Raw genomic sequence first — 24,801 nt, 5'->3', positions numbered from 1 at the left:
CGAGAACTGGCATTTTTGACATAGCATTAAAAATAAAGTAAGCTTCATTTGATATTTACGCATATGAAAATTTTTCATTGTTTTGATATCTAGCGATTCCATAAGTACACACACCTACGCACATTGCACTCCTTATCGTTAAACTTGTGTTAAAATATCTTTGGTACGTAATAGATAGATATTCCTGTATTTTATTTGCAATTAGTGCTCGTGGTTCGTAACTCAAAACGAATTTTTAGATGAATTTAATAATTAATTTACAGCAATTGAGAGCTTTTAACTTAATTATATAAAGCGATGAAAATAATGCAAAATATTTTTGGAAGTTATATTAATTGAATTTTTAAATTAAGAATTTTTAATTTGGAAAGCATTATGTATTGAAATAAATATCGGATAATTCCCATGGAGTTGTTTACTTTTGCATCTCTTTGTTTCAACACGAAGCTCGAGATACTAGTCACGTTGCAAAATCATTATAACTTTTTACATTTAGGCAGATACTTTAAAAATTATAATTATACATACATCTTTGAATATATGATACGCGTTCTATATTGCATTAGATCATAATAGAATTTATACGTTGTACAAACTACGATAAAGACCACGTATCTTATGTTCAAATAATAAAAATATAAAAATTTATTACGTAGTAAGAATATTTTTCAAAAGTCTTCATATAAAGTCGAGATGTTATGTGCAATGTTTTTGTTCAACTTCTATACATGATAGTAGTAGAGCAAACTGTAATAAAATTTTTCATTCTGTGTAATAAGTAACAACGGAAGATTCAAGACGAACGAGGTTCGTGGTACATGTACATGTAGTTTCTTTCTTATAAGCGCGAATGTACTTTTTAATTTAGCGCAAAGTAATTATTAGTATAATATAGAAAAATAATGTATTTAAAAAATTTTTTAAAAGACACAAACATAAAGCGTAGACACATCGAGTACGTTAAAGCTGGTTGTTTCATGTTTCGAACGTTCTTAGTTTGTATATCAATAATGTTTATTTTGATATGAAGACTTTGTTAACGATTATGTGAAATTCGTGTATAATATAATATAATATAATTTGTTGATCTACACGCAGTTGAAGTCTAGCAGATGTGTAAATTGAAATTCATGAACACTACTCATATATTTACAGTACATTGTTCAGAGAAACGCTTTCATGTTGGTCGCGCCACAATAACTATATCTCGTTAGATCTAAATATACATATATGTATATATTCGTCTTTGTTACGTCGAACGCAAGGAAGACCTATATTTTTTTCGTCTCCATAAGAATTTAATTTCCATTGACTGTCCTCTTCTAAAGATCAATTTCATTGTAAACGTTGATGAGTAATCAGTTTTACAAAGCAATTGTCAGTACCATTTAATTAACTTTTCCTGAAACGATCGGGAACATCTGCAAGCTTGTTAAATTAACATATCGAAATACGTCTTGCTTCCTGCATTGGTACATTCTCAAACTAACAAAGTTTCAATACGTTAATACGATTTAAATAATACAGTTTATAAATTTGTTACCTTGTATTAATGGCTGTTAGAAGAATATTTCAAAGTGTATCGATGAATTTTTCATTTATTTTTGTTCAAATACTTGTAGTTGTCCTAACATAATTTGTCATAGCAATGTGAGATTTATTAAATATCTGTAATTATTCGCGCTATCTGTAACATTAATTATATTACAATGTTATTTATTTGTGATATTCACTGCAGTTATCAGTAAAAGCCAGTGATAAACATGAAACTATGTTAAAATTGATTTACACAATTAACCCACTTTAGACTAATTAAATTCAGTTTACCTTGTTCAACTCGATTCATATGATCTTTACATAGTTCCAGTTTTCGAGCTTCACCAACATATCCCATACATAAAATTAAGAAGAAAATGTTACGTAGGCATAGGCTCTTAAATGGTTTAAGAAAGCTATAACAAAACTACGAAATTGCCAAGGGCTGCTTTCTTGTACCAGGTTATTAAGAATCGTCTTAATGCATCTGCGGAAAATAGAATCTATCGCAGTACCGATTGTTTCTTCGTTTCCTTTAATTGCAACAAATACGTCACGAATCCTTTGCATTAACACCTGACGCGTATTAACTTGTACTTAATAAACTTTTTGTTCACAATGAGCACATGTAAACATCCATTGGCGTGATTTATGGTGATCTGGGAGGCCGAGGAATTGTTATTTAACTGGTTGACCTAATTAAGTTGACCTTAGCAAGTAAACACTTTGTGCAACCGTGTTGAACAGATATCGGCAATGTGTTCTTATGCTGTGTCGATGAAACACCAGTCCATTATCGTTTCGTATTTTTGTTGTAACCTTTTGAGGAAGTCTGCTTACATAACATTTTCGTCTTAATTTTACTTATACAATATGCTGGTAAAATTTTTCGGAACAAAACTAGAACGATATAACTATTACATAATACTAAACATATTTACTCTTGTAGAATAATTTCAGTAAAATAAGAGGATCATAATATAAGAGTAATAAAAAGAAAATCTTATGGTATATTATGAAGTACTTGTTACTACATATTAAAGGGTAGGGATAATTATTTAGAAGTCTGTATGAAAGACACATTAAAGTTGCTCAATAAGGATCCAATTTATCGTAAAGAAAATTGAACTAGTATTGTTGTAAATATCGTTTGCATTAGCAACAAATTATTATCTGCGAGACAAAATATAGCAAATATTAAGATTATATCTCGATATTACGGTTCTTCTTTTGTGGGTGTGATTTCAAGAAATACGAAAAGCAATAAATATTAAAAAAAAAAAATTTCATATTAAATAGATTCGTTGTGAAGATACTATTTATTGAACAGAATGTGCAAATGGTTAAAAGCTGGAAAAGAATTATTATAGCAGAAAAGGAGTATATTTATAACATCCTTGTAATTATTGCACACGTACTTTGTAACTTGTTCCATTATATGTTTACGTACTATATATATATATATATATATATATACTATATATACTATATATACTATATATATATATATATATATATATATTCATTATTTATTACATAACTTTCCGTATGTTTTATGCGTTAGAAATGTTTATCAGTATTCCAGATTAAGATACAGCACGAATAATTTACAGTTATTTTTTTATTAATGATTGTTATTTTTCGGACCGTTAAGAAGAAAATTTTTAAAATTTCAATACGGAATTCTAGTTGATTGTTTCAATTTTTGTGCCTTTTACTATAAAATTGTCATATTAAAAATATTAGTTTTCCTTTAGAATCAATAATAAAGTTTGTCATAGAACTTACTCATTTAGTTCTTATGTTTCTTTTGCTATAATGCTCGGATAAACATAAATTGTACTATCGTTCGAAATCGGATTATTGTTGTCACGTGACATGAATAAAATTTTATACTTATTATATAAATTGTTTTCTCTCCGTCACATGTACCAATCGTAAAAAGCAATACCACATTTTTTATTTTAATACAAGCACATTTTCATAGTCTCGTGCTACGAAGAACGAATCAAATATATTTATTATTCTCTATAGTATTCCCGAATCGTTTCAAATCTTATCTGCATGAATTTCGTTGTTAAACTTTTTCTTCGTAAGAATGTATATTTTAAGGAACAAATATCATAGTTAGAATGAATAACGGAAAGAATAGCGTGATCGGTACTAAGTGATGCCTGCAATTGGCTGTGTTTATATTCACCCAAGGTGGGGGTAGCGATGGTGATATCAATGGCCTTTCTGTTCTGTGGCCTTCCTGAAGTGTGCTACCACCCATGATTTGCGTAGTACTGAAATCGTCGTCGTTTCCAGAGGAATCGAAATCGTCGAAGCTGCCCATATGGATTCTTCTACCGTTGCTGTTGCTGTTCTTCTTTCTCCCTTTTAGTATAGGTTTCTTTCTCGATGGTTTCTGATCGGTGATTTTCACAAAAGGACTGGGAGTTGTTTTCGCGACAAGATGTAGTTCTAGACCAAAAGAACAATTAATTACATATATGACGGTTAGATCTGTTGTATAAATGTATATGTCTAGAGCATTTACATATTACATATATATTCGTTAACCGCATTTAACACGTTCACGCCGGCGTGCACCACCTCGAATCACATTCGAATGTTCCATCGGACGGTGCATAGCACCAAAAATGTAGTTCGTTTAGTAACTAGATAAAAATTGCCATATGGTTGATAATTTAAATAATGGAAATTTAACGTATATCAATTGCAAGAAAGTAGGATTTATTTTATTTCATCTTAATATTATAAATATTAAATACAAATAGCAGCGCCGGCGTGAACGTGTTAAATTAATATGGTTTCAAAGATATCATTTTACTTTATGGCATACTTCCATAAATAGGTATCTATAGCGTTTGATTTCCGCAGTCGAAATTTACGACCTAATCTTTTTGCGCGTAGAAATAAAAAATCGAGAACTCTCGGGTCAGAGATCACTTCAGGCCAGATGAGTTGCTACACGCTTCTGGGCGCTTGAATAGTAATAGTCCGCGACATAGTGACTTTGTAGCGTGTAAGAGAACTAACTGCTTGAAAATCATTTAACCTAATCCTGCCCCTAACAGGCAAGTCCCCTGCTTATATTAAACACACATAGAGAAAGTCCGCGACATTAGCATCCTAACGATATCCTGGTCAGTTTCGATAGACAGTCTCTCTTTGACGGGATTTTGGGTGATCCTCAAACAGGATCTTTTGGAATCAGAACTAGACCATATGAGAACCGCGATAATCTCTAACGACTTCAACCTTACTAGAAATAACTATTTCTCCAATGTCATCAATAGTCCTTTCAAACACAAGAATACATGATACGTCGCGCGAGATGGTCCGCGCGACGTCCTTCTCGGTCTGGCCGCCAAGGCCTACCCCTCGTTACAATTTTTTTAGCTTAACTTCTATTCACATAAGTATTTTCGGTTTATGGGCGGTCCTTTGAACGGTCCTTGGGTTTGTTGCACGCTATTGCTAATTACGGAGAAAGCAGATGTGCCCCGCGAAATAGCTGGTTTTTCCTAGGAACAAGAACACCCATGAGCCACATCTGCAGGAGACTTTCTCCTCGTATTTTGTTTATTAACATTGGCTATAACCAATGGGCATCGCGGATCGTTACCCTCACTTTTCTACCGAAAGGTGTGAACGAATCCGCGTTCTTAGTTCAAAAAGGGTACACCCACATCGAGCTTTCCTCCTAAATAGTACGAGATGGGTCTGTCACTGCTCTTACACTCCTCGGACAGTCAAGACTACTGCTCTTACACTCCTCAGACAATCAAGACTACTGCTTGCGCGTCAAGCCAACGACGAGCGGCTGATTATTTAGATGGGATAGAGCTGCTAGAAAGCGAAGATGGCAGTGAGTTGATCGAATCTGAAGATAATCACGGGTTGATGACACGCGGGCCTCGCACGATAGGAGTTTCCCCGAGGCATGTCTCAGGCATGAAACTCATGACACGAATGAGGCAGAACCTCAGTATCCGTTCTACCTTCGAAGTGAAATGGCGTTATAGATAAGAAGTACCAACAGATTAGTTAAAACTATAAAAGGAATTATTGTTACATATTGTAATGTAAATTCCATAAATAATAAATAACAATTATGGAATGTTTCCTACACATCATATATTATGTTTATGATAATGTTTTTTATTATATGTTCAACTGTAAGCTCTTTTTTTTATCAATCTATTTTTTTCGAATTATATCCAATCATTTTTCATTGCATTGGATATTTTCATTTTCAACTTATAAAGTTTTTTCAGAATATGCGTTTTAATTGAGAAAATCATATTCCTAATCTAAAATATAAAATGTTGTACAATGTTCTATCATATTAGTATTGTTAATAAATTTTGCATATATTTTACCCAGTTTTGTATATATTTTGCATAAACTTTGCATATTTTAACGTAAATGTTACACGAACATCCACCTTCTAGTTACGAAACTCTACTACCATAATTGTATCGATCGTTTGAAAGAAATCTGAAAATATAAAAAGGAATTACAAGTGCAATATGTTTCGTAGAAACCACAAAAGTATTTAAACGATCGATCATCCTTTATATTAACAAACCCCAATATTTAGTGGCATATAACTACATTTAACACTTACAGGGTGCGCCGTTAGAATTCGGACAGAATTCAATTTGTAGTTCCCACCATATTAGAATTCAGATGTTTGTGCTGATTGACTCTGAAGTTAGTTAAATATGTCAATAAGTCTTCTATAACCTCAAAATGACAGAACTCGTTAAGCAAAACCCGGAATACGATAGAAGAGCGGCGATTATAGAAAGTCTTCGCGCCGGGAGAACGCCGGTCGAAATTATAAAATTCTTTAGCTACCCAAGATCGACGGTATACGACATTGCTAAGAGATACGCAGCCTCAGAGTGGTTCGAGAAGGGTTCTCCTTCTCCGGCGAGAAAAGTTCAGCGTTGTCTCAAGTGAGGGCGACGTCATGCCTCCGCACTTCTTCCAAAAAGGCGAAAGAATCACAAAGGAGGTTTATTTGGAGGTCCTGAAGACAGTAATAAAGCCGTGGATGGAAATTACGGCTTCTGGAAGGCCGTATTTATTTCAACAAGATGGCGCACCTGCTCACACAAGTCATCTTGTTCAAAATTGGCTCTCTGACAATGTGGACATGTTTTGGTCGAAAGATTTCTGGCCTCCTAACAGTCCCGACCTAAACCCATTGGACTATTACGTGTGGGGCGTTATCGAGAGACAAACTAATAAATGCAGGCACCCCAACGTCAACTCCCTACGAGCTGCTATCGAGTCAGAATTCGCGACAATTAAACGCGACCAGTTGAAGTCAGCGTGCTCGCGCTTTAGAGCAAGAATAGAGCAGGTCATAGAGGCAGAGGGTGGTTACATAGAATAAAAGTTCTCAGCAAGGACCCTTTAAATGAGATATAACAACATTTTCATGTGTTTTTGTGTATTGACTTAAATAAACAACTTTCTGCACAAAACTTCTTTTGTCCGGATTCTAACGGCGCACCCTGTATATGCTTAAGATGCTTATTCGTTCTGTATGCTAATTGTTTACTAAATATATGTTCGCAATAAATATTTTCTACTCTCTATGTACATATGTACGTCGGAATAGTTTGAAATTTTACCAATACAATTACGACAATTATGTCTCGTTACAGAGCCAATGAAATTTTTTAATATCTTATATGACACTTACAATATGGACATGAAAGTTTGTGTATACATATAGAAAGATCAATATTACAACTAATATTCATATTGTTATTATGAATAGAAGTAAGATGGAATTTGTAGAGAAATCTTTTTTTTTTATTTTTATTTTTATTTTGTTTTTTTTTTACAATTTGTCCTGATGGACATTTGGTAAAGTGTTATATCTTATTGGTGAAAAAAAAAATAAAATAAAAATAAATATAGCATGTGGGTGGCTACCCCCAGCGGGGTGCCAGCTTCGTTTTTTCCAAGTTTTATCTTTTATGTGAGAAATCTTTGTGAAAAAATTCGTATAGGCTGCTTGCAAACTAATATGCACAAACAGTTACGAGAAAGTGAATGCAAATGTACGATAGCGTTGCATAACGCCTACAGAGTTCGATGAAACCAAACGTGAAAATTTTTCTAGATAATTTTATGATAGACTTTCGTATACACGAGACAGTTTCTGAACCAGGACAATAAATTAAAAGTTGATGGCTTTTTTTAGTTGGCATATGGTTAACAATGATATTTGATATTTGAATAACACTTTTCAGATTTTCTGTATTCATTGCTACTGAAGACAAGTATTCCTTGTTCCTCATAAATCCGAGAAGTTTATTAATAATAAGTAAATGAACGTTCGGACGATTAATATTATTGTCAATATTATATATACGTCAATATATAAGTTTCTCGACATTGTATTGACAATATACAATATGTGTGTGCGTGTGTGTGTTATTTATTGATTCATCGTCTAGAGATTAATTTAAATATTGAACGGCTGAACGCTCTTTAACGGTTTAGGAACAGACAAAGAAAAGAAAGAGGTTTCGTTTGTATAATTGTATGTATAATTGCTCAAATCCCCCCCCCAAATATGCTAGTTAATTAAATCTCTAAAGAGGCAAGAATCAATGTTCACGATCAATTGACCATCGAATCGTGGAATTGTCACATTCACTGACTTATAGTATAATATTTGTAATCCTATGGATCCTAGAGATTTGTTCAATTGACCGATTAAAACTTATACCAAACCTGTAGATTAAATATCACTTTCAGTATAGTCTTTTCCACTTTTCTTATCAAATATTTACAAGTTTTACCATAGATAAATTAATACATTTTGCTAATAGATTAAAATACTTTACGGCTTTTGTTCTTTAAATTACAGAAACCATCAACTTTTAACTTGTTTCGCTATATTTATATATGTCATATTCTGTGAAAATTTACCTTGTAAATGAACGATACCATCAGCTTTTCCAAGAGCGTTTACGGACGAGCAAACGTATTCTCCAAAGTCCCTTTTTTCCAGAGAATTGACAGTAAGATTCATCTGCCAAGAGTAATCGTTCAACGCGTATTCTGACATTTTATATTTTTCACTGGGCAGCAGCTTTTCACCTGCGTAAGAAACGACAATATTACACTGTTTTTCATACATGCTTATTTATACAAACAGAACATACGTTTTTTTTATAAAATTACACAGAACGATAGAGATATGTGCAATACGTGTAACGAGTTTAGCAAAATAGTGAAATAGTAACATATAATCTTCGAGTATTTCGCGAAAATAAATTTACGTATTCGATAAACGGTGTGCCGAAATCATTAGCAGTGTCACGGAGTCATAAATTTTATTATTTATTTGCGTTTAATTTACAATCAATTCTCGTAGAGAATTTTAAGTAAATTTATCTGGCGTGGTACTATGACATGATTAATAAGTGTTTATAGTATGTTTGATTCTATTTGAATCTAGTGCTAAGGTGTAATGTCTTTTTAGCTTGCGGATCTGTTCCGACGTGTCGAGTAGTCGAGTAATTAGAGGGTTTTGGTGGTTGTTAACTCTTGTGTTATGTCTATTGCTGAATTTGGATATTTCTTCTTTGACTGTGGGTATCTCGATGTCGTGATGTATCGTTTCGTTGGTGACGTACCAAGGTGCGTCTATTAGGGATCTTAAGGTTTTCGATTGGAATCGTTGAAGAATTTCCATGTTGGAATTACTCGCTGTTCCCCATAGTTGGATTCCATAGGTCCAAACAGGTTTTAATATGGCTTTGTATAGTGTAATTTTACTTTGCGTATTTAAGTTGGAACGTCGGCCGATGAGCCGGTAGAATTTTTTAAATTTTGCTTTGAGTTGCTGGTTTTATCTAAGATATGTTGTTTCCGTGTCAATTTTCTGTCCAGAGTCATGCCCAGATATCTGACTGACTCTTTATCTAGAATAGGTATGTTGTTTATCGTCACCTGTGGGCATGTTTGTTTTCGTAGAGTGAAAGTTATGTGGCTGGATAATGTTTTCGTTGATTTTGAAGCGCCATTTGTGGAACTAGCGCTCTTTATTGCCTTGATTTATCTGGACAGACCACTAGTTTGGAAATATTCAATGTTCTTAATGAATATTTTCAAACACAGGATTCAGAGTGAGGCAAATATCGCGTGAAACTCGTGGTAAGAAAATTGGGTCAAACGTAAACTGGTCAGACTCGTTGTTTTAATTTTGTCGATATCTTTTCGTCTCAGTTACGCGTTATTCGTGCGTCGCATTTGCGCGTTCAAATAAATTTTCTAAACATAGTAGAAAAATACTCCTGAAAAATGTTTTCAAAAAGAAATTTTAACGTTGACGAGGACAGCGAGAACTGTGCTGACATTGCAAATAATGATTTTTTGGATATTTTTAAGAGTGACAGCGACAGCAGCGATATTTTATTTCCTGCGCGAGAACGTTGTAAGTGACTGGTTATTGAGGACGATACCGACGATCAAGACCGCATTAATTATCAACAATCAGAGTAATGGATTTCGAAGGGAAAAAATAATTTTATATCAGTTTGATGCAAACAAAACGCAGTTGGACATTTTTAATATAATATTTGATAATATGTTTTGGGAAAATATCGTAATAGAGACAAATCGGTATGCAGAAGAAATAATAAAAAATGAAGATAAAAGGCGAAACTTGGTTTCCTGTAGATTCTAATGAAATAAAAATATATTATAATGGCTCAGGTAAAAAATCAACAATCCAAATGAATTGGTCTAAGAGTTATAGAAACTAAAGTTATAGAAACGCCAATATTTAGAGAAACGATGTGATTTAAAAGATTTCTGCAAATTATCAGATTTTTGCATTTTACTTATGAATTTTCCGTAAATTATTTCGAAACGTTAGTAATTTAAAATAAGCATTTATTCAGAAATCGTAATAAAATGGTATTAATTTATTATTTACTTCAAGATAATAAACCCGTCTTTTTCACCGATAAATCGCTTGTAATTATTTATCAAACATCTTACAAAATTAAACCAGTTGTACCTTACACGTGTTTTTATGTGCCATTATGGCACGTGTGCGATTGTCATAACTTTGAACGCTTAGCCAAACCGTGCAATGGCTCGACGTGTGACTGACCTCGTTTATAGCACACGCCATCGGTACTTAAATCCTAGAGCAAGGGATTAAGGTCGTTTGCGACACTATGTGACACGGTGGATTCGCGACACCGATGTCTCCTTCTGCACGCGGAAGGGTGCTGAGGTGGCTATGGAAAGTGGAGGCTCCTTCGCGCTTTTCTCAACTGAGGAAGCAAGTAGAATAATTTTGAAGAGGGCGAAAATCTGTTTTAATAGAACCTTTGCTGAATGGTGAGCTGAGTTTGTATATATGTCGAACGTATCAAATCCTTTCGGTGAACTTGATATCCTTCTTCAATGTTTTTGTACAAGTATTTTTATGGTAAGAAATCAGACGGACGCGCTTAGAAAGAAGCTGGCTCATTGGATGGTCGTACGTAAGAAGGAGATACAGAGAATTATTTCAAGATTTCGATTACTGTAAATGTCAACACGAAATTTATATTTAATATAATAAGTTAACATTTAAGGGTATAAGTTAAAAGCTTTTGCCATTATTAGCCTCGAAATGAGGATCCTGGTAAAGGTAACCTCTGGATTAATAAGCCTTTCATGAAAGATATCACTCATGTGCACTTAATTATTGCGCACTTAAACAAATTTGTTCGAGCTGTCTTCTGACGTTACTTTAACGCCCATACGTAGTATGCGATATTGTCAGAATTTTCAGGCATAACCGGAAGAAAAATATCTACCTCCTAGAACTGTTGAATTGCTGGTTTTATTTTCTAGCTATTTACGTGAGAAGACTCTCTCAGTCCTGTCGTTTGTGAGAACGAAACAAGGAAGCAGAATAAATGTCAATGTACCGCCTCGTTTTTCAGAAACAACACTCTACCCACGGTTATCAACTATTCTTGTAAAAAAATAACAGTAGCTTTCGCACTAATTTTATTCCAATTAAATATCCTTTAAAAATTTCAATTCTATTATATTCTGTTTCAATTTTCAATTCCTTTATTAGCACTTTTTCAGCTGCTTGGTTTCTGGTTATTTTAAGAAGTTTTCATCGCATAACATTATATTCAAAAATAAATAATTAAAATACTACCATACAAATAAAAATTTTCATCTCTACACTGCAGTTTCTAAAATAATTATTCCGTTTTCGCCAGTCCTCAGGTATAAGAAACTTAAAAGCCACTGTTATAGTAACTACAATTAAAAGAAATACGATATATGATTTCATCGTATATAGTCGTTTTAAATATTTAAAGCGGTCAAAGAGAAATTTGGAATTATTCTCATTGGAGCAATCGATCTTATCTACAATACATGCTTTTAAAAAGATTCTGTGAAATGTTAAAAATTTTCATAATTTCCGGTTGCATGTGACTAACTGGATTATGGGTAACTAATCGTTGCTTTGATCTTTCACCGATGGATCCTATGAAACCCGAATATCGCTTGCTTACTGTCGAACAAGTATCTATTTGGAGAATACACTGACTACATGTGCACGTATTTTCTCCATTCTCTTTAACAGAGAAAGTTATTTCATGTGTAATTATCTTGCTCTAAATAAATATCTTCCTAAAAAAGATATCATTATATTCATTGAGATTTAGTTGCGGGCTACTTACGTTGTTACTGTACAATTGTTATTGTACGTACTGTTATGTTCGAACGCCTAATATTTCGCGCTCGCGATCATAGCGACAGCTTGCGTCGCTCTTGCTAAATTATTAAAACGATTGCGAAGACAGACAGGTGAATTCCGCATTACGCATTTCACACGAGATAAAAATAAAGTTATCGCGAGCGTAACAAATTCGTGTTAATATAGTGTGATAAAAAGTCGGTGCTATTGTTCCTCTCACCCACACATAACACGTACATACAATTCATTAGGCAATTAACGTGAAATTGAAGATTGTAAACAGCCCAGCCATCTTAGTCAAATGCGCGCGCCACAGCGAACTATACGTTTCTCACCACGTTCGGACAAGCCAACACTACTAAATTTTTGTATTTTATTATATACTGTACTTTATAAAAAGAGAAAACGCAGGCAATTAATTGGGAACAATTCCAGGTAAACGATAACTGATTAATAATAATAATAACAAAAAAGAAAACACTTTACTAAGGTCAAAATGGGAGATCTCCCCGATCGGTTATGTAGCAATTTACTTCAAAGTGGGGACATCTCCTCGATCGGTCATGCAGCTATTTACTTTAAAGCATTTACTCCCTATTCGATTGGCTAAGTGTGAATCAGGGCAAGAATATTCGTCGATGGCCTGGGTGGTTCAATTGGGAAAGCAGTCGTCGAATGAAAGATCCGAGTTCAAGCCCAAGGGGACAGCAAACTCGATTGGCTGAATATTTTCTTCCTTACAAGATCGCTTTAAGGAACATTTCAAATAAGTGAAGAAAAAGGAAGGATGCGATACTTAAAGGGCTTATAGCGCTCATCGAGTGGATAATCGTGTAACGAACATTGATTTTAAAAGTAATCCTGTCGATGTGAAATCAATTTTTATTATTTACTAGCGTTTCGTATCATGACTCTTCACAGCACATTGAATTTACACGCTTCATAGACACATTTGTAATACAAATCTTCATATCAGCAATCATATATCGATGTACATTTTCAGATATCGCTTCCGTTCTACTGTTCAACACGCATTTCCTACTCGCTGTCGTAAGTCCAACGCATTATTTATCAGCGATGACCAGACCAAAGTTTTGAAGCTACCAAAAGAAAATTCAGAGAATTCAAGTCAAACGATCGAGCAAGCTAACCTGCTGGACCTCCTCGTTTTATCCGCCTCTCTCTGAAGCTTTGATTTACATGCTGCCTCGCGTTAGTCAGTTAACTGCTTTCGACATGTATACACGTCAACCTAAAACATTATTTCGGTGCGGTTGACGCGTATATTCGTCGTGTGAAATAAAAAATACCATTTAGTGTAAAAACGCAAAATTTTAGTAAGAAGTAATATAAATGACATTTAATGGTATGCTTCCTTTATACTTTCAGTAAACCTATTGTCTATTTTATAAAAAAAAAAGGAAAATAGTTTTTAAAAGAAGATTGAATATTTGATTATTCTTTATGGTATATCGGTTATGCTCCGTATAATGTATTGGTCTTTGTAAGTTGAGTTGGTTATTTTCACTAATGCATCAGCTATTTCCAGAATTCTTCCCTGTACTCGTTTATTTTTGTTTACTTTATTGCTTTGTGACGACTTTTAGGTTTTTAATAAGAATACCTTTTCTCAACAATGAATTGTTAATTTTTTATCGAATAAAAACGTATTCCTTCTTCGTTTTGCTTTACTTTTTCTGTAAAACTCATAGTACAAGCATTTACGCTGCGGTCGACGTGTATACTCGTTATTGCTTGATTTTACCTGCGTACTCCGTTTACCGATACCACAGTCATTGACAGCCTTTGTACCTCTTCTACCACCCTCAAAACATATTCTTTCGTACAAACGGCAGAAACAGATCGCAGTCACATAAACTTTGAAACGTTGGAAAAGCCTCTTAAATAGTTTAGGAGAAGGAAATTGAGATATTTTTTGCGTACGAGCAACATAATAGTACCATTATAACGTAATGCTTGTCACTTCCGCGTGACAATAATCATTGGAACTAATAAATAATAATGGAATTATTACATCACGAGAATAACGTTTATCTTGCTGGATGAATACTAAAGATTCGTACTACGTTTGCGTGTGTGAAGCAATGTTTGCTAGTATCAGTAATAATCTTGTATTTACAACCTTGAAATAATATTTCTGATTCCTGCATGTTCGAAATATGATCAAAATATGGAACGCTAATAAATAATAAAAGTCGATTTTACACGAAAAGGATTACTTATCTACTAATCTGTTTATCGTAGTACATATCTGTTACTCGTGTTGAGTGCTATAAGCCTTTCAAGTATCGGATACCTTCTTTTATCAGCTTGTACAAACTGAGGTGCGAGATATTTAATACATTTCTAAATAAATTGTACTCGGAAGGAATTATATAAAGGAGATCTACACACAGCTCGGCATATACGAAAAAGCTTGCATCGTATAGATCGTCTCAAATAATGTACAATACCAGACACGACTCGAGTTATAAATATGTAGGGACGATCTAACATCGCATCGCTTCGGCAAAAATCGGTCCGAATCAGCCCAAGAATGCCGACACGCTGTAAAATGTTATTTGATATTGATATCTTGGTTTGTTTCAAGTTTTAGAGGTCCACTCCAACAGCAGGCGGGTCGATCAACAGCATGGAACGATCGCGGTACACGTCTGCGACTATCGACTAACGAGGATGGACGTGACATTAAATGGAACTTTGTATCTCGGATTCTTTGTGTCTCGACCTGGAAAAAGACGAGAGTGTTTCTTATGCCCTCTGCGACTTGCTACGGCGAACACGGGGCTTATATTACGGATAACTTGTCTGTGAGTACATCCAACATCCAACATCAATCGTCAAAATGGTAAAGTCAGCGTTATAGAGATGTAAAGATAGAGCACGTGAGCGAGCTGAAAAAACGATATAGGAATAGAACGAGACCCGCATAGAGACCCTCTATGTCCTTGTCTAATAACGTAAGCACATTCGGTGCGCATGTCTATACAGCGTCTTCTTTATATTCCCATATTCCCATATCGCATCTATTTATGCGGCAACATATGACTCGTGTACTCTATCTTTGTATCTTTATGGTGCGAAATAAATTCGCTGTAACAGCGAAAACATCTCCACTTGTTAAGTTCTCGAGCTGTAACCGACGGTTGACAGCGGTGATAAGCTACGCGCATAAGTCGAATCCCCAGCTTGCCATAATTTGTTTGATTTTAACGTACACGCAATTGTTTCTTCTTTAAACGATCTTTGTTCTTTAATTGCAAAAAATGCAAAAGATTTTCCATATGAATATCGTTTGATTGATTTAAAATTAAATCTCTTTGACTTTGTAAAAAATAGAAACGTTTTGTTAAAAGAAAAGAAAGGGGAATGTTGAAGAAGCTTAAAAGGTTATAAAAACATATTTTGGTTTTAATAGTAAATTACTCATTATGGTATACATTTGTATGTGTGCTGTTTCATCGAGATGTTGGTTTCGAAGGGAAAAGTATATATCAGATTGTGCGAACTCTTCTTAGCTTCGATGAAAACAGCGAATACGTTAGACTCATTTTTCATTATTATTGTCTACTTAATGACTCATTTCTAAATAAATTGCGTTCAAAGAGAGTTTCCACCCGCTTCTGTCCGTTTTTGGCGCCTTTCTGCCTGGTTTTCGTCCGGTCAACTTGAAGATCATTTCTAGAAGTGACGAAAGTGATCCAAGTTGACAAACAATTTGAATATAATCTGTTTCTTGGAGCGTTGTTCAACTTGACCGGGTGAGAAGCGGACGGGCGATCTGCTTGATATAACTCCTTTAGAATGTAATTTATTTGGAAATAAGTTGTGAAATGTCGCTCACTCCTGCAAAGTTGACGAAATAGTTCAACTTGTTAGAATTATTTCTGAAATTCGACTGTCTTCAATTTGTCGTTAATTGGCAAATGTGTCGCATATGAAATTGTCATATATCCATAACTAAATCTCAAATATCATTTTTAGATTTCTGAAAATGTTTTATTTAGATAACAGTGACAAGATATATGTATATGAAACAACTTTTTCTGTTAAAAAAAGGAGAATACAAAGACATACGTGCATGTGTAGTGTCCTCCAGATAAGCACTGATCTCAAAATAAACAAATGTATTCGCAATCCAGTTAATCGCCTTGCATCGGAAATTATAATTTTTAAACTTTTCGCAGAATCTTTTTACACGTATGTATTGAGGCGCAAGTTTTAATCAAGACGGTTCCTGACTTTGTTTCTTTTAAATATTTACAAAAACTGTAGGTGATGAATAGTATATTGTTAGAATCTAATCTTAAAGTTAAGATTAATAATCTGTGGAAGACACAATGTTTATGTTAAAATAATATTCGGTGATATTTATTAAACAAAACTACAGAACCAAATGTATATAAGCGAGTGATATAATCAACAACGTATGGAGATTGTTGACAGTTGGCCAGTTACTCTCAGACTAGACGATATGATCCTTAAATATTTTGAAGCCCACTCTCTATACAGTAATGAATATGACCTGTGTAAGTGTCCTGTTCAAATGCCTGTGTGGGTGTCTGTGTAAGAGTATTTGTGTCTATGCGTGTAATATCGTTGTATTGCAACATATATTTCTATTTTGCAACGCTTTGACTATTACACGTATTATATTAGGTCACAATGCACAACATTTTACGTGTTATATTATATTATCGAATTATGTATTATCCATTCTGTTCTCTCAAAATAAAGATCACAACTTTCGACAGATTAGGTTTTATGTTTGTATAAAGATGCGTCGTTGTAAAATACGTGTCTGTAAAAGAAAGACACTTTTCGGACAACCTAATACTTATAATCTGGAAAAAGTATTATATTCGTTTAATTCTTTTTAATTTAATTTAATTTAACATTTATGTTTACTTTTTATCGTCGTATATTTTTAACCTACTTATATATTAAATTTTTATGAGTTTTGTTTAGAAATTGCTATCGCGTTGTAACTGATTTACTTAGAAAACCGAAATAATCATGGCGATGGTGTAAGATTTAGTACATTCGTATGTAGTCGATTCCAGTATCAAGTTTCAAGTAAATTGTCATAAATTGATAAGTCACAAAATTAATTTCAAATACCTTTGTTCAATTTCCAAAAACATTTTCGTTAGAAAATTACGTATAAGATAATCTTTTAGATTTCTCTTTAGTCGCTGATATCGATTTAGTTTGAAATAAGCCGTTCTCCAAGTACTTTAAATATCGAAACAAGATACATATTAAACGTATACAAGCACATACATAATAGTTACATAATAGTTATCGAAATGGATAAGTAAGATCAATATGTCTTTTTGCAAAAAAGCTGTTTATATTTTTTTCTCCTTAATTTTATGTATTTTAAATATTTAATTGTGATAAATGTTCATTACCAGTATTTTGGTGCCAAGTATTTAATGCTTGTGGCGAAGCTTCTACCTGGCATTGAAGAACAACGTCACTCTCGACCGGTGCTGCTACTAGTTGATTTGTTACTTTTATAACAGGTGCAACTGAAACAAAAATAGTTTTGTAATTATACCCACATATATAGAGGGGACGGGAATACGAAGAAGAAATATAACTTGGATATATTTTATTATCTAAATGTAATTGTATGCCTTGCTCAAATTCCTATTTTTATAAATACGTCCAAACAAATGCAACCTCGATAGAGACTTGTTTCACTCGCTAGTCACTAGATATTATCACTTTGGATATTTTATATATTTCCTAGAATGATTCAACCAAGACAATGCAACATTACATATATATTATTAAAGTTTACTACAGTACTTTATTAGGAATTTATATTTCTTTCTTATTAATTTATACGGAGTATATTTATTTATTTGAAAACTTTCACAGTTTCGGAGGGGGGATACAACTATCTTATTTATTTGTCAAGTCCTATTTGTCAGGTGTCTTCAAGGTTTTCCTTTTTTAAATGAAAATCATATTTTTTCTTTGCAGATTCTTATTCCACGGGAACGAAGAAAAGACGTTTATGTGGAATATTTTTTTTTCTCAGACTTTGTTTTAAAAATGTATTTCAGTATTGTTGCTCTCAAAATAGAGGATGAAAAATTAAATAATATAAAAAACGGAACCCCTTTGATGTTTCTGGTCATTATTAGATGATAAGGTAAAATCAATAACAATGAAACTTTTTGCACTTTTATTTTATTACGCCAAGAATTACAATAATACAATCTGCTTCCAAATTCGATTCTTACTTTTCTCAAGGTTTCTTTTATAATACGTTGGCAATTCACATGTTCCACCGACGTCTGTGCGTAAATGCACAGATTGTACCGTGCTATCTCGTTATCTTGATTCAGCGTGTCTCTCGACTTTTCTACCATTGACTTGATTTGATGGTGTGAACTTGCTCGTCGCGTATCTCTCGACTATACCTGCATAATAATCTACACGTATAGCCTGGTATAATATAGTGCAGTGTCTATGTATTCCTCGCAGTTCTTTCCTCTTTCTTTTTGTTCATACCTTTCCTACAGCCTAACTAACCGCATAAACTCATCGTTGCGCTATAACTTATCTTCCGATTCTAACATAATGATTCTCTAATCATTTATTATTCTTCGTTTCAGCTTCTTAACATGTTTTGGTCTTCGTTGAATGGTCGTCGACATCTTCTGATTCGTCGATTTCCTTTTACGAGGACATTTAAAGTCTATAGTATTCAAGGAATAGCAAAACTGAAATATATTTTTATTTTATGAAACATCTTTTTAAGACGGAGTCTGGATAAAAAATGTTCCATATTAAAGCCCCTTCGTTTTTCTGTTTCTACAGCAAAAAGCTACTTCAAAAAGACCACTATTAAAAAAGATGCAAATGTATAAATAATATCTGTATTATATATGAGTAAGTATCCGTTGATGACATAATATTACGTCGTCCAACTTTTTCGATTCAATTACTTTAGGTACAAATAAAAGTACAAACTAAACTTGTATTTTGACCGCTACAATCGCAATCGTGACCACTATGCGGTGCTGCACACGCTGGAAGATTGTCCAAAGTGGTTGTCAGGGCGTCATGCCTCTCTGTTCGTGCACAGGTGTTAGGTGCCTAGCGTAGCTAGCAGCTAAGTAATGCTCTTTTTTAGGAGAAGGAGGCCGCGGAGGACCACAGGTGACAGCAGGTGTTCGTCGACCGTAGCTGACTACTCCTGAGAGTTCTCTGCTCCTTCCGATGGCTACGGCCCGCTGTGATCTAGGACATAGTTCGGGTAAGGGCCCGAACTGCCGGAGACAAGCCATCCCCAAGGAGAGTCTGAAAGAGGCGTAGACCGAGTTGCGCCCTTAATTCGTGATCTTTGCGTGATCTTCTCCCAAGGCAGAGACTTTGACTACAGTTGAGGTTTTAAGGGGTCGTTCCCATACTTGCATTCCAAATGTGTGTATTTATCGAAATGCTCATCTCTAAGAACAAGGTACGTATAATAAAACAGCTTCTAGTTTAAGAATTTGCTTAGTTACTAGTAATTTGTATAATTAATTGTAACAACGTTTTGTTTTTCTGTGTCCATCATGTTCTCAACAGCCGAGCGTGTCATAAACGCGATTACTCCCAGAGATTCATAAAAGTGATGCATGACCTTTATATTTAATCGCGTCCAAGCTTCACGCTCGTCCAGGCATCGCTCGCTTATTCTTCCCACCAAAAGCTTCGCGCCAAGGAAACCTAACGCCAGTCAGTATGAATATTTTTCGTATCAGCCAAATGCAAGCTTTGCTGACAGAAACGTTTCGGACGCCGTTAGAATCGCTTCAACCGTTAACGAGGCTGGATCGCTCTAGTTTTCGCACGAAGAAGTTAGTGAGAATCGCTCGAGTTTCCGAGACGCTCGCGTTTCTCGTCCGTTTCAACCATCGTACAGAGAAGATCAAAGCCGTTTGATGCTTGGACACTTATGTCAGATTTATGAATCATTTTCTTCGTGCTTCTGTAGTTTTGTTCCAATGGTCCAGCCCTTTTGGAAGCTCCACGACATCATTTTAGCTGTATATTTCGTACGCCTTTTGCGATTAGTTAATCGATTCGAGATTAGTCCACTTTCTCAATCACTATTAATCTAGCGATTAACGAGTGTAGTGCATCGTTGAATGGATACGGACGCGTGCAACAAAACACAGTTTGTTTAAACACGTTGCCCCTAAATAATTACATATACATATTGCAATATCCTGGAAAGATTGTCTAAGAAATATCGGGTGAACTATAAACAATGTTGCGAGAAAGCCAAAGTTCCGACAGGCCGAAAGGGTCGTCGGTCCTTTAGTCAAATAATTACGCGGCAGAAGGCGTACGTGGTGGGGGCATGAGAAGACGACAATGGGATGCTTAAGGGAGAAAGACGGATTAATGGGCAGTCGTTAATCGAGAGTCTAGTTGCGAGGAGTTAGTTGCGAGTCGAGAGTCGAGTTGATAGAGTCGAGTCGAGAGAAAGTTGCCGAGTTGTTATGAGCTGTAAACTATTAGTTGTGAGTTGTGAATTATCAATGTAGTTGACTTAGTAATATCACATTGTTGCATTATGTTCACGTTAAATAACCATCGTTTCCTTTTTAATCTACTGCAAACAAATCCATCTATCAATAAATTTATCATATAGGATAGAAATCACTGGAAAACCTAATTTCTAACATTTCTGAATAATGATCCTATAATATATTTCCTTATACCTCTACTAACTCAGACACGTCAATTTTATCATTTTAATTTTCCGTACATGCCCTCAAGCTTTGTTTATAAAAACCTTAAATATCCTATATAATATGATATAAATCAAAGAAATGTGCATTAGTGAAGACAGTTTGCAGTAGTGATGGCAAGTAGACAAGCAGAGACTCTGCAATGTTAAAATTGAGTGCGAAATTCTTCGTCATATTATGGTAGTTGTATTTGAATAAATTTTTATTTCTAAATTTTTATTACATGGAACGGAACGATATAGGTTACATTTTTGTAGGAAATTCATTCGTCAAATGTGATATCAGCGTGACGACTGTTCCGAAAATTCTTTACTATTTTTTTACTAACTTCTTGTTATCAAAAGATATCCTTGTTTTCTCCATTTCGCGGCCAACTCTTTTGGAGACAACGTTTCCCTATCTTAAGGCAATGCAATCACGAATCGCTTGCTATCCTTACTTTAAACAATTACATGTAACTTCTTGTCATTAGATCTTGGTATCTATCACATATTGTTCTAAAATTGAGTAGCACAAGCCAACTGACACCGTTGTCCTTAAAACTACAATGTCCCTATTTTGTACAACCAGTTGTAACTACTTAGCCGTTGCTACTATTATAGGCGAAAATTTTCAGAGGTGCAATGTGTTCGTCATGATTAATTAAAAGGACGTTATATGAACTTTCCAACGAAATAAATATGGAAAATCCAAGAATTGCTAACTATGCTTGAAAGCTGTGTGTGCAGTATGATAGAGTTCGAGACATGGGGTGAATCGGAACATGTGGAAAGCACGGCTTGCAGGCAAGCAGGAGCTGATTCAGCACATTAAAATAAGAAGGAAAGTTCGTATAAACGTTTTCGAGTAAACGCTTGCTTTGTGTTACAGTACCTTCTTACCTGCCTTTAGAGAAATTGCTCGAATCGACCAGTTCCAGCTTCTACGAAATCGCGAATGCGTCGCGTCATAGATCGTCCACTTTGTTCGAACAGCTTACACGGGTTTGTCGGAAAATTTGGTTGTCACATCAACCGACGTTTTATAAGTAAACGATTTTAAATGCTCCCGTATTTGATAATCGAATGGTCCGGAAATAAGGCCAGCACGATTTATCTATTTCCCAAGAAATCGTTCATCCGTGCAATGTTTAGCATCGAAAAATAAGCTGTCAGCGGAACGTAAGGTCACATTAGGCATATGATGTTATATGAACTTTCCTTTTTACTTCAGTGTGCAGAATCAACCCCTGCCATATTTTCCACGTGTTCTGACTCACTTTGTATAATACATGAGAATGATAATTGCAAATATATTTGTATAATAACTCTACGATAAGCGCTTAATAATACATACAGTGAACTTGTACAGAGTAACGTTTGCTGACAGTCGGAGGCACATTGTTGCTGGCTATGCAAAGATAAGTGCCCATTTCTTGTCGAAGAACTCCGGTCAATTCTAGCGTTTCACCCACATAAGTTTTTAACGCTGAAACATGAAAATATATATTCGTTATTTTTTAGCTTTGCCTCTACATAAAAAGTAACTTCTTTTTATTAAGACACATATTTATTAAGATTCAATAAGATACACTTTATTATCAACGAAAGGCACGAAGTAGTAACATTTTAAGCGAATTCGCATTCATTGAATATGCTGATCTGCTTATGAATAAGAGAATATTGATCGATAATTATTAAGTGCAATTGTTTGTGACATGAGAAGAAGCAAAAGTAATATTCAAGTTTAAAGATCTTTAGCTTAGTATTGAAATATGTTAATGTATTTTAGCAAAAGCAGATAGAATTGAAATATTAAAAACATTAAAAACATTAATATCTCGTATTGCTTAAAGTTGTGTTTCGAAGGTAAAATTTGTTAAACACCTTTATAATTTACATACAGTGTGTTGCAAACTATTACTAAAATTTATCGACGATGCTTCTGTCTAACTCGAAGTTAGACGAGTTTTGGGCGAAGATGAGTTACGAGTAAAGAATTATTCTAATGATCAGTTGCTATGGCAATTAATATCAATAATGTATTAGTTTTATATTATGATTGTTTGAGTTGTCGTTTTGGAAATTGCCCCGTCATTTTGTAGTTATGCAAGTGCAAGTAGAGTATGTAGGATTTACATAATTCAATGACAGTGTTTTTGTGTTCTATAGAGGCCATGGCTGGCAAATTAGTAGTAGCTTGTTATAATGTATAATTTATAAATTAATTTATAATTAAAAAATTTTTTAAATTCGCGATAATATAGTAATTTTATAATATATTCTTTTGTAGATCTCCATACCATAATATAATAGTATAATACATATATCTAACAACTTCTACAGTAGGTTTATATTAAGTAAGTTTTTTCTCAAATTGGACATATGATTATTTAAAAAGTTACAGCCTCTTACTGTAAAACTAAATGTTAAAAAAATGGTATCATCGACCACTCGGTTATTAAGACATCGGACTTTAGTCTTCAAGATTAGAGATCGTGGTATACATTACTTGCACAATTCTATCAAACGTGTCTAAAAATAGGATATTTTAAGTGCGATCCTTTTGTTGATTCCAAACTCACTTGGTTAAGTCCGAAAACAGAAATTGAAGAAATAAATCTAAAATAGATACACAATGCTCGAAGTACAAAATGTTAAAAATATCCTAGACAACTTTATGCTTAAATTTTTAACCGAATTCCGATATTTATCGACTGTTCGAACTGTTCTATTTAACAGTTTTCATAAATATTTTCATCTCTCTAACTAACCAAGAAAAGTTTGTTTGAAAAGTCTTACAGTATCGCGCGCCGTTTGGTGCAGTATGAAAGCAACCAATGAAAGTTTGCTCTGTTTACTCGTTTACCAGTTATCAGTAACTAGAGAATTTATTCTGCAATCCATGATCAATAAATTAAGTTCAAGTTATTATTTATTTATCATCGTTACATTTATTTTTACTTTAATCGACTTCATTTTGTCGACAAAAGACATCTACGGTCTTTGTGGCTACTTTTAAATTCTAGTCCTTTGTCTGTGAAATTATTTTGAAAAAACGATATCCGTGGTATTAAAAAGAAATCACGCAAAGTAAATTAAAAGTAATCAAACAAAGTTATCTAACAAGTGGCCATTTTTAATTAGCTAAAATCGTAAATTCGTTGACAATTACCTGTTGCAGCCAGTCAGTTTCTCAGCCCCCTGGTGCGTATTATATTCCAAGTTTATTTTTTACCGACTTTTATTTAACGTAACATAAATATACACAACATTGGCATTCACTTGTCTTTTAAATATCAAGGTTGAATAGCACTAGGCTTCACAAGTTTTAACATTTAACCGCAAAATTCTCAATACATAAAAGATATAACTTAGAAAACACGAAGCTGGCACCCCGCTGGGGGTACCCACCCACATGCTATATTTATTTTATTTTTTTTTTTTTTTATTTACCACTGAGATATAACACTTTACCAAATGTCCTTCAGGACAAATTGTAAAAACCAAAATAAAATAAAAAAAAAAAAAAAGAAAAAAATTCTCAATTCTCAACCTAGTCTCAGTTCCCTATCAAATATTACGATAAGTAACCAGGTTACTTCTTGATAACAATATGCGTCGATTGTATTTATATTTCATAGATACTAAAAGAATGCCTTGGAAAGGATAAAGTGTACAATTTATTTATTTTAATTTATGATGAAAAACGCATCACTAGTTTGTTTATGTAAGAGAT

At 34.0% G+C, this 24,801-nt stretch overlaps 1 protein-coding gene across 3 annotated transcripts in view; it reads right to left on the bottom strand.

Annotated features, from left to right (window-relative positions):
- Positions 1-3,083: 3,083 nt before the first annotated feature.
- LOC132915155 (lachesin-like) overlaps positions 3,084-24,801 on the bottom strand; it is a 337,108-nt gene continuing 315,390 nt past the window's right edge. For 2 of the 3 annotated variants that reach the window (XM_060974868.1, XM_060974869.1), the window contains exons 7-10: positions 22,420-22,551; positions 17,737-17,856; positions 8,506-8,676; positions 3,085-4,002 (exon numbers count right to left, since the gene is read on the bottom strand). In XM_060974868.1, coding sequence (XP_060830851.1) covers positions 3,644-4,002; positions 8,506-8,676; positions 17,737-17,856; positions 22,420-22,551 — 782 coding nt within the window. In that variant the 3' untranslated portion in view covers positions 3,085-3,643. Of the gene's footprint in view, positions 4,003-8,505; positions 8,677-17,736; positions 17,857-22,419; positions 22,552-24,801 lie in introns of all 3 variants that reach the window. The other variant, XM_060974870.1, reaches the window with a different exon arrangement.

This window comes from Bombus pascuorum, chromosome 16 (assembly GCF_905332965.1).
Source record: "Bombus pascuorum chromosome 16, iyBomPasc1.1, whole genome shotgun sequence".
NCBI classification, from domain to species: Eukaryota; Metazoa; Arthropoda; class Insecta; order Hymenoptera; family Apidae; genus Bombus; species Bombus pascuorum.
The sequence above is the reverse complement of the archived record's forward strand: the minus strand, read 5'-3'. Positions and strand labels throughout refer to the sequence as shown.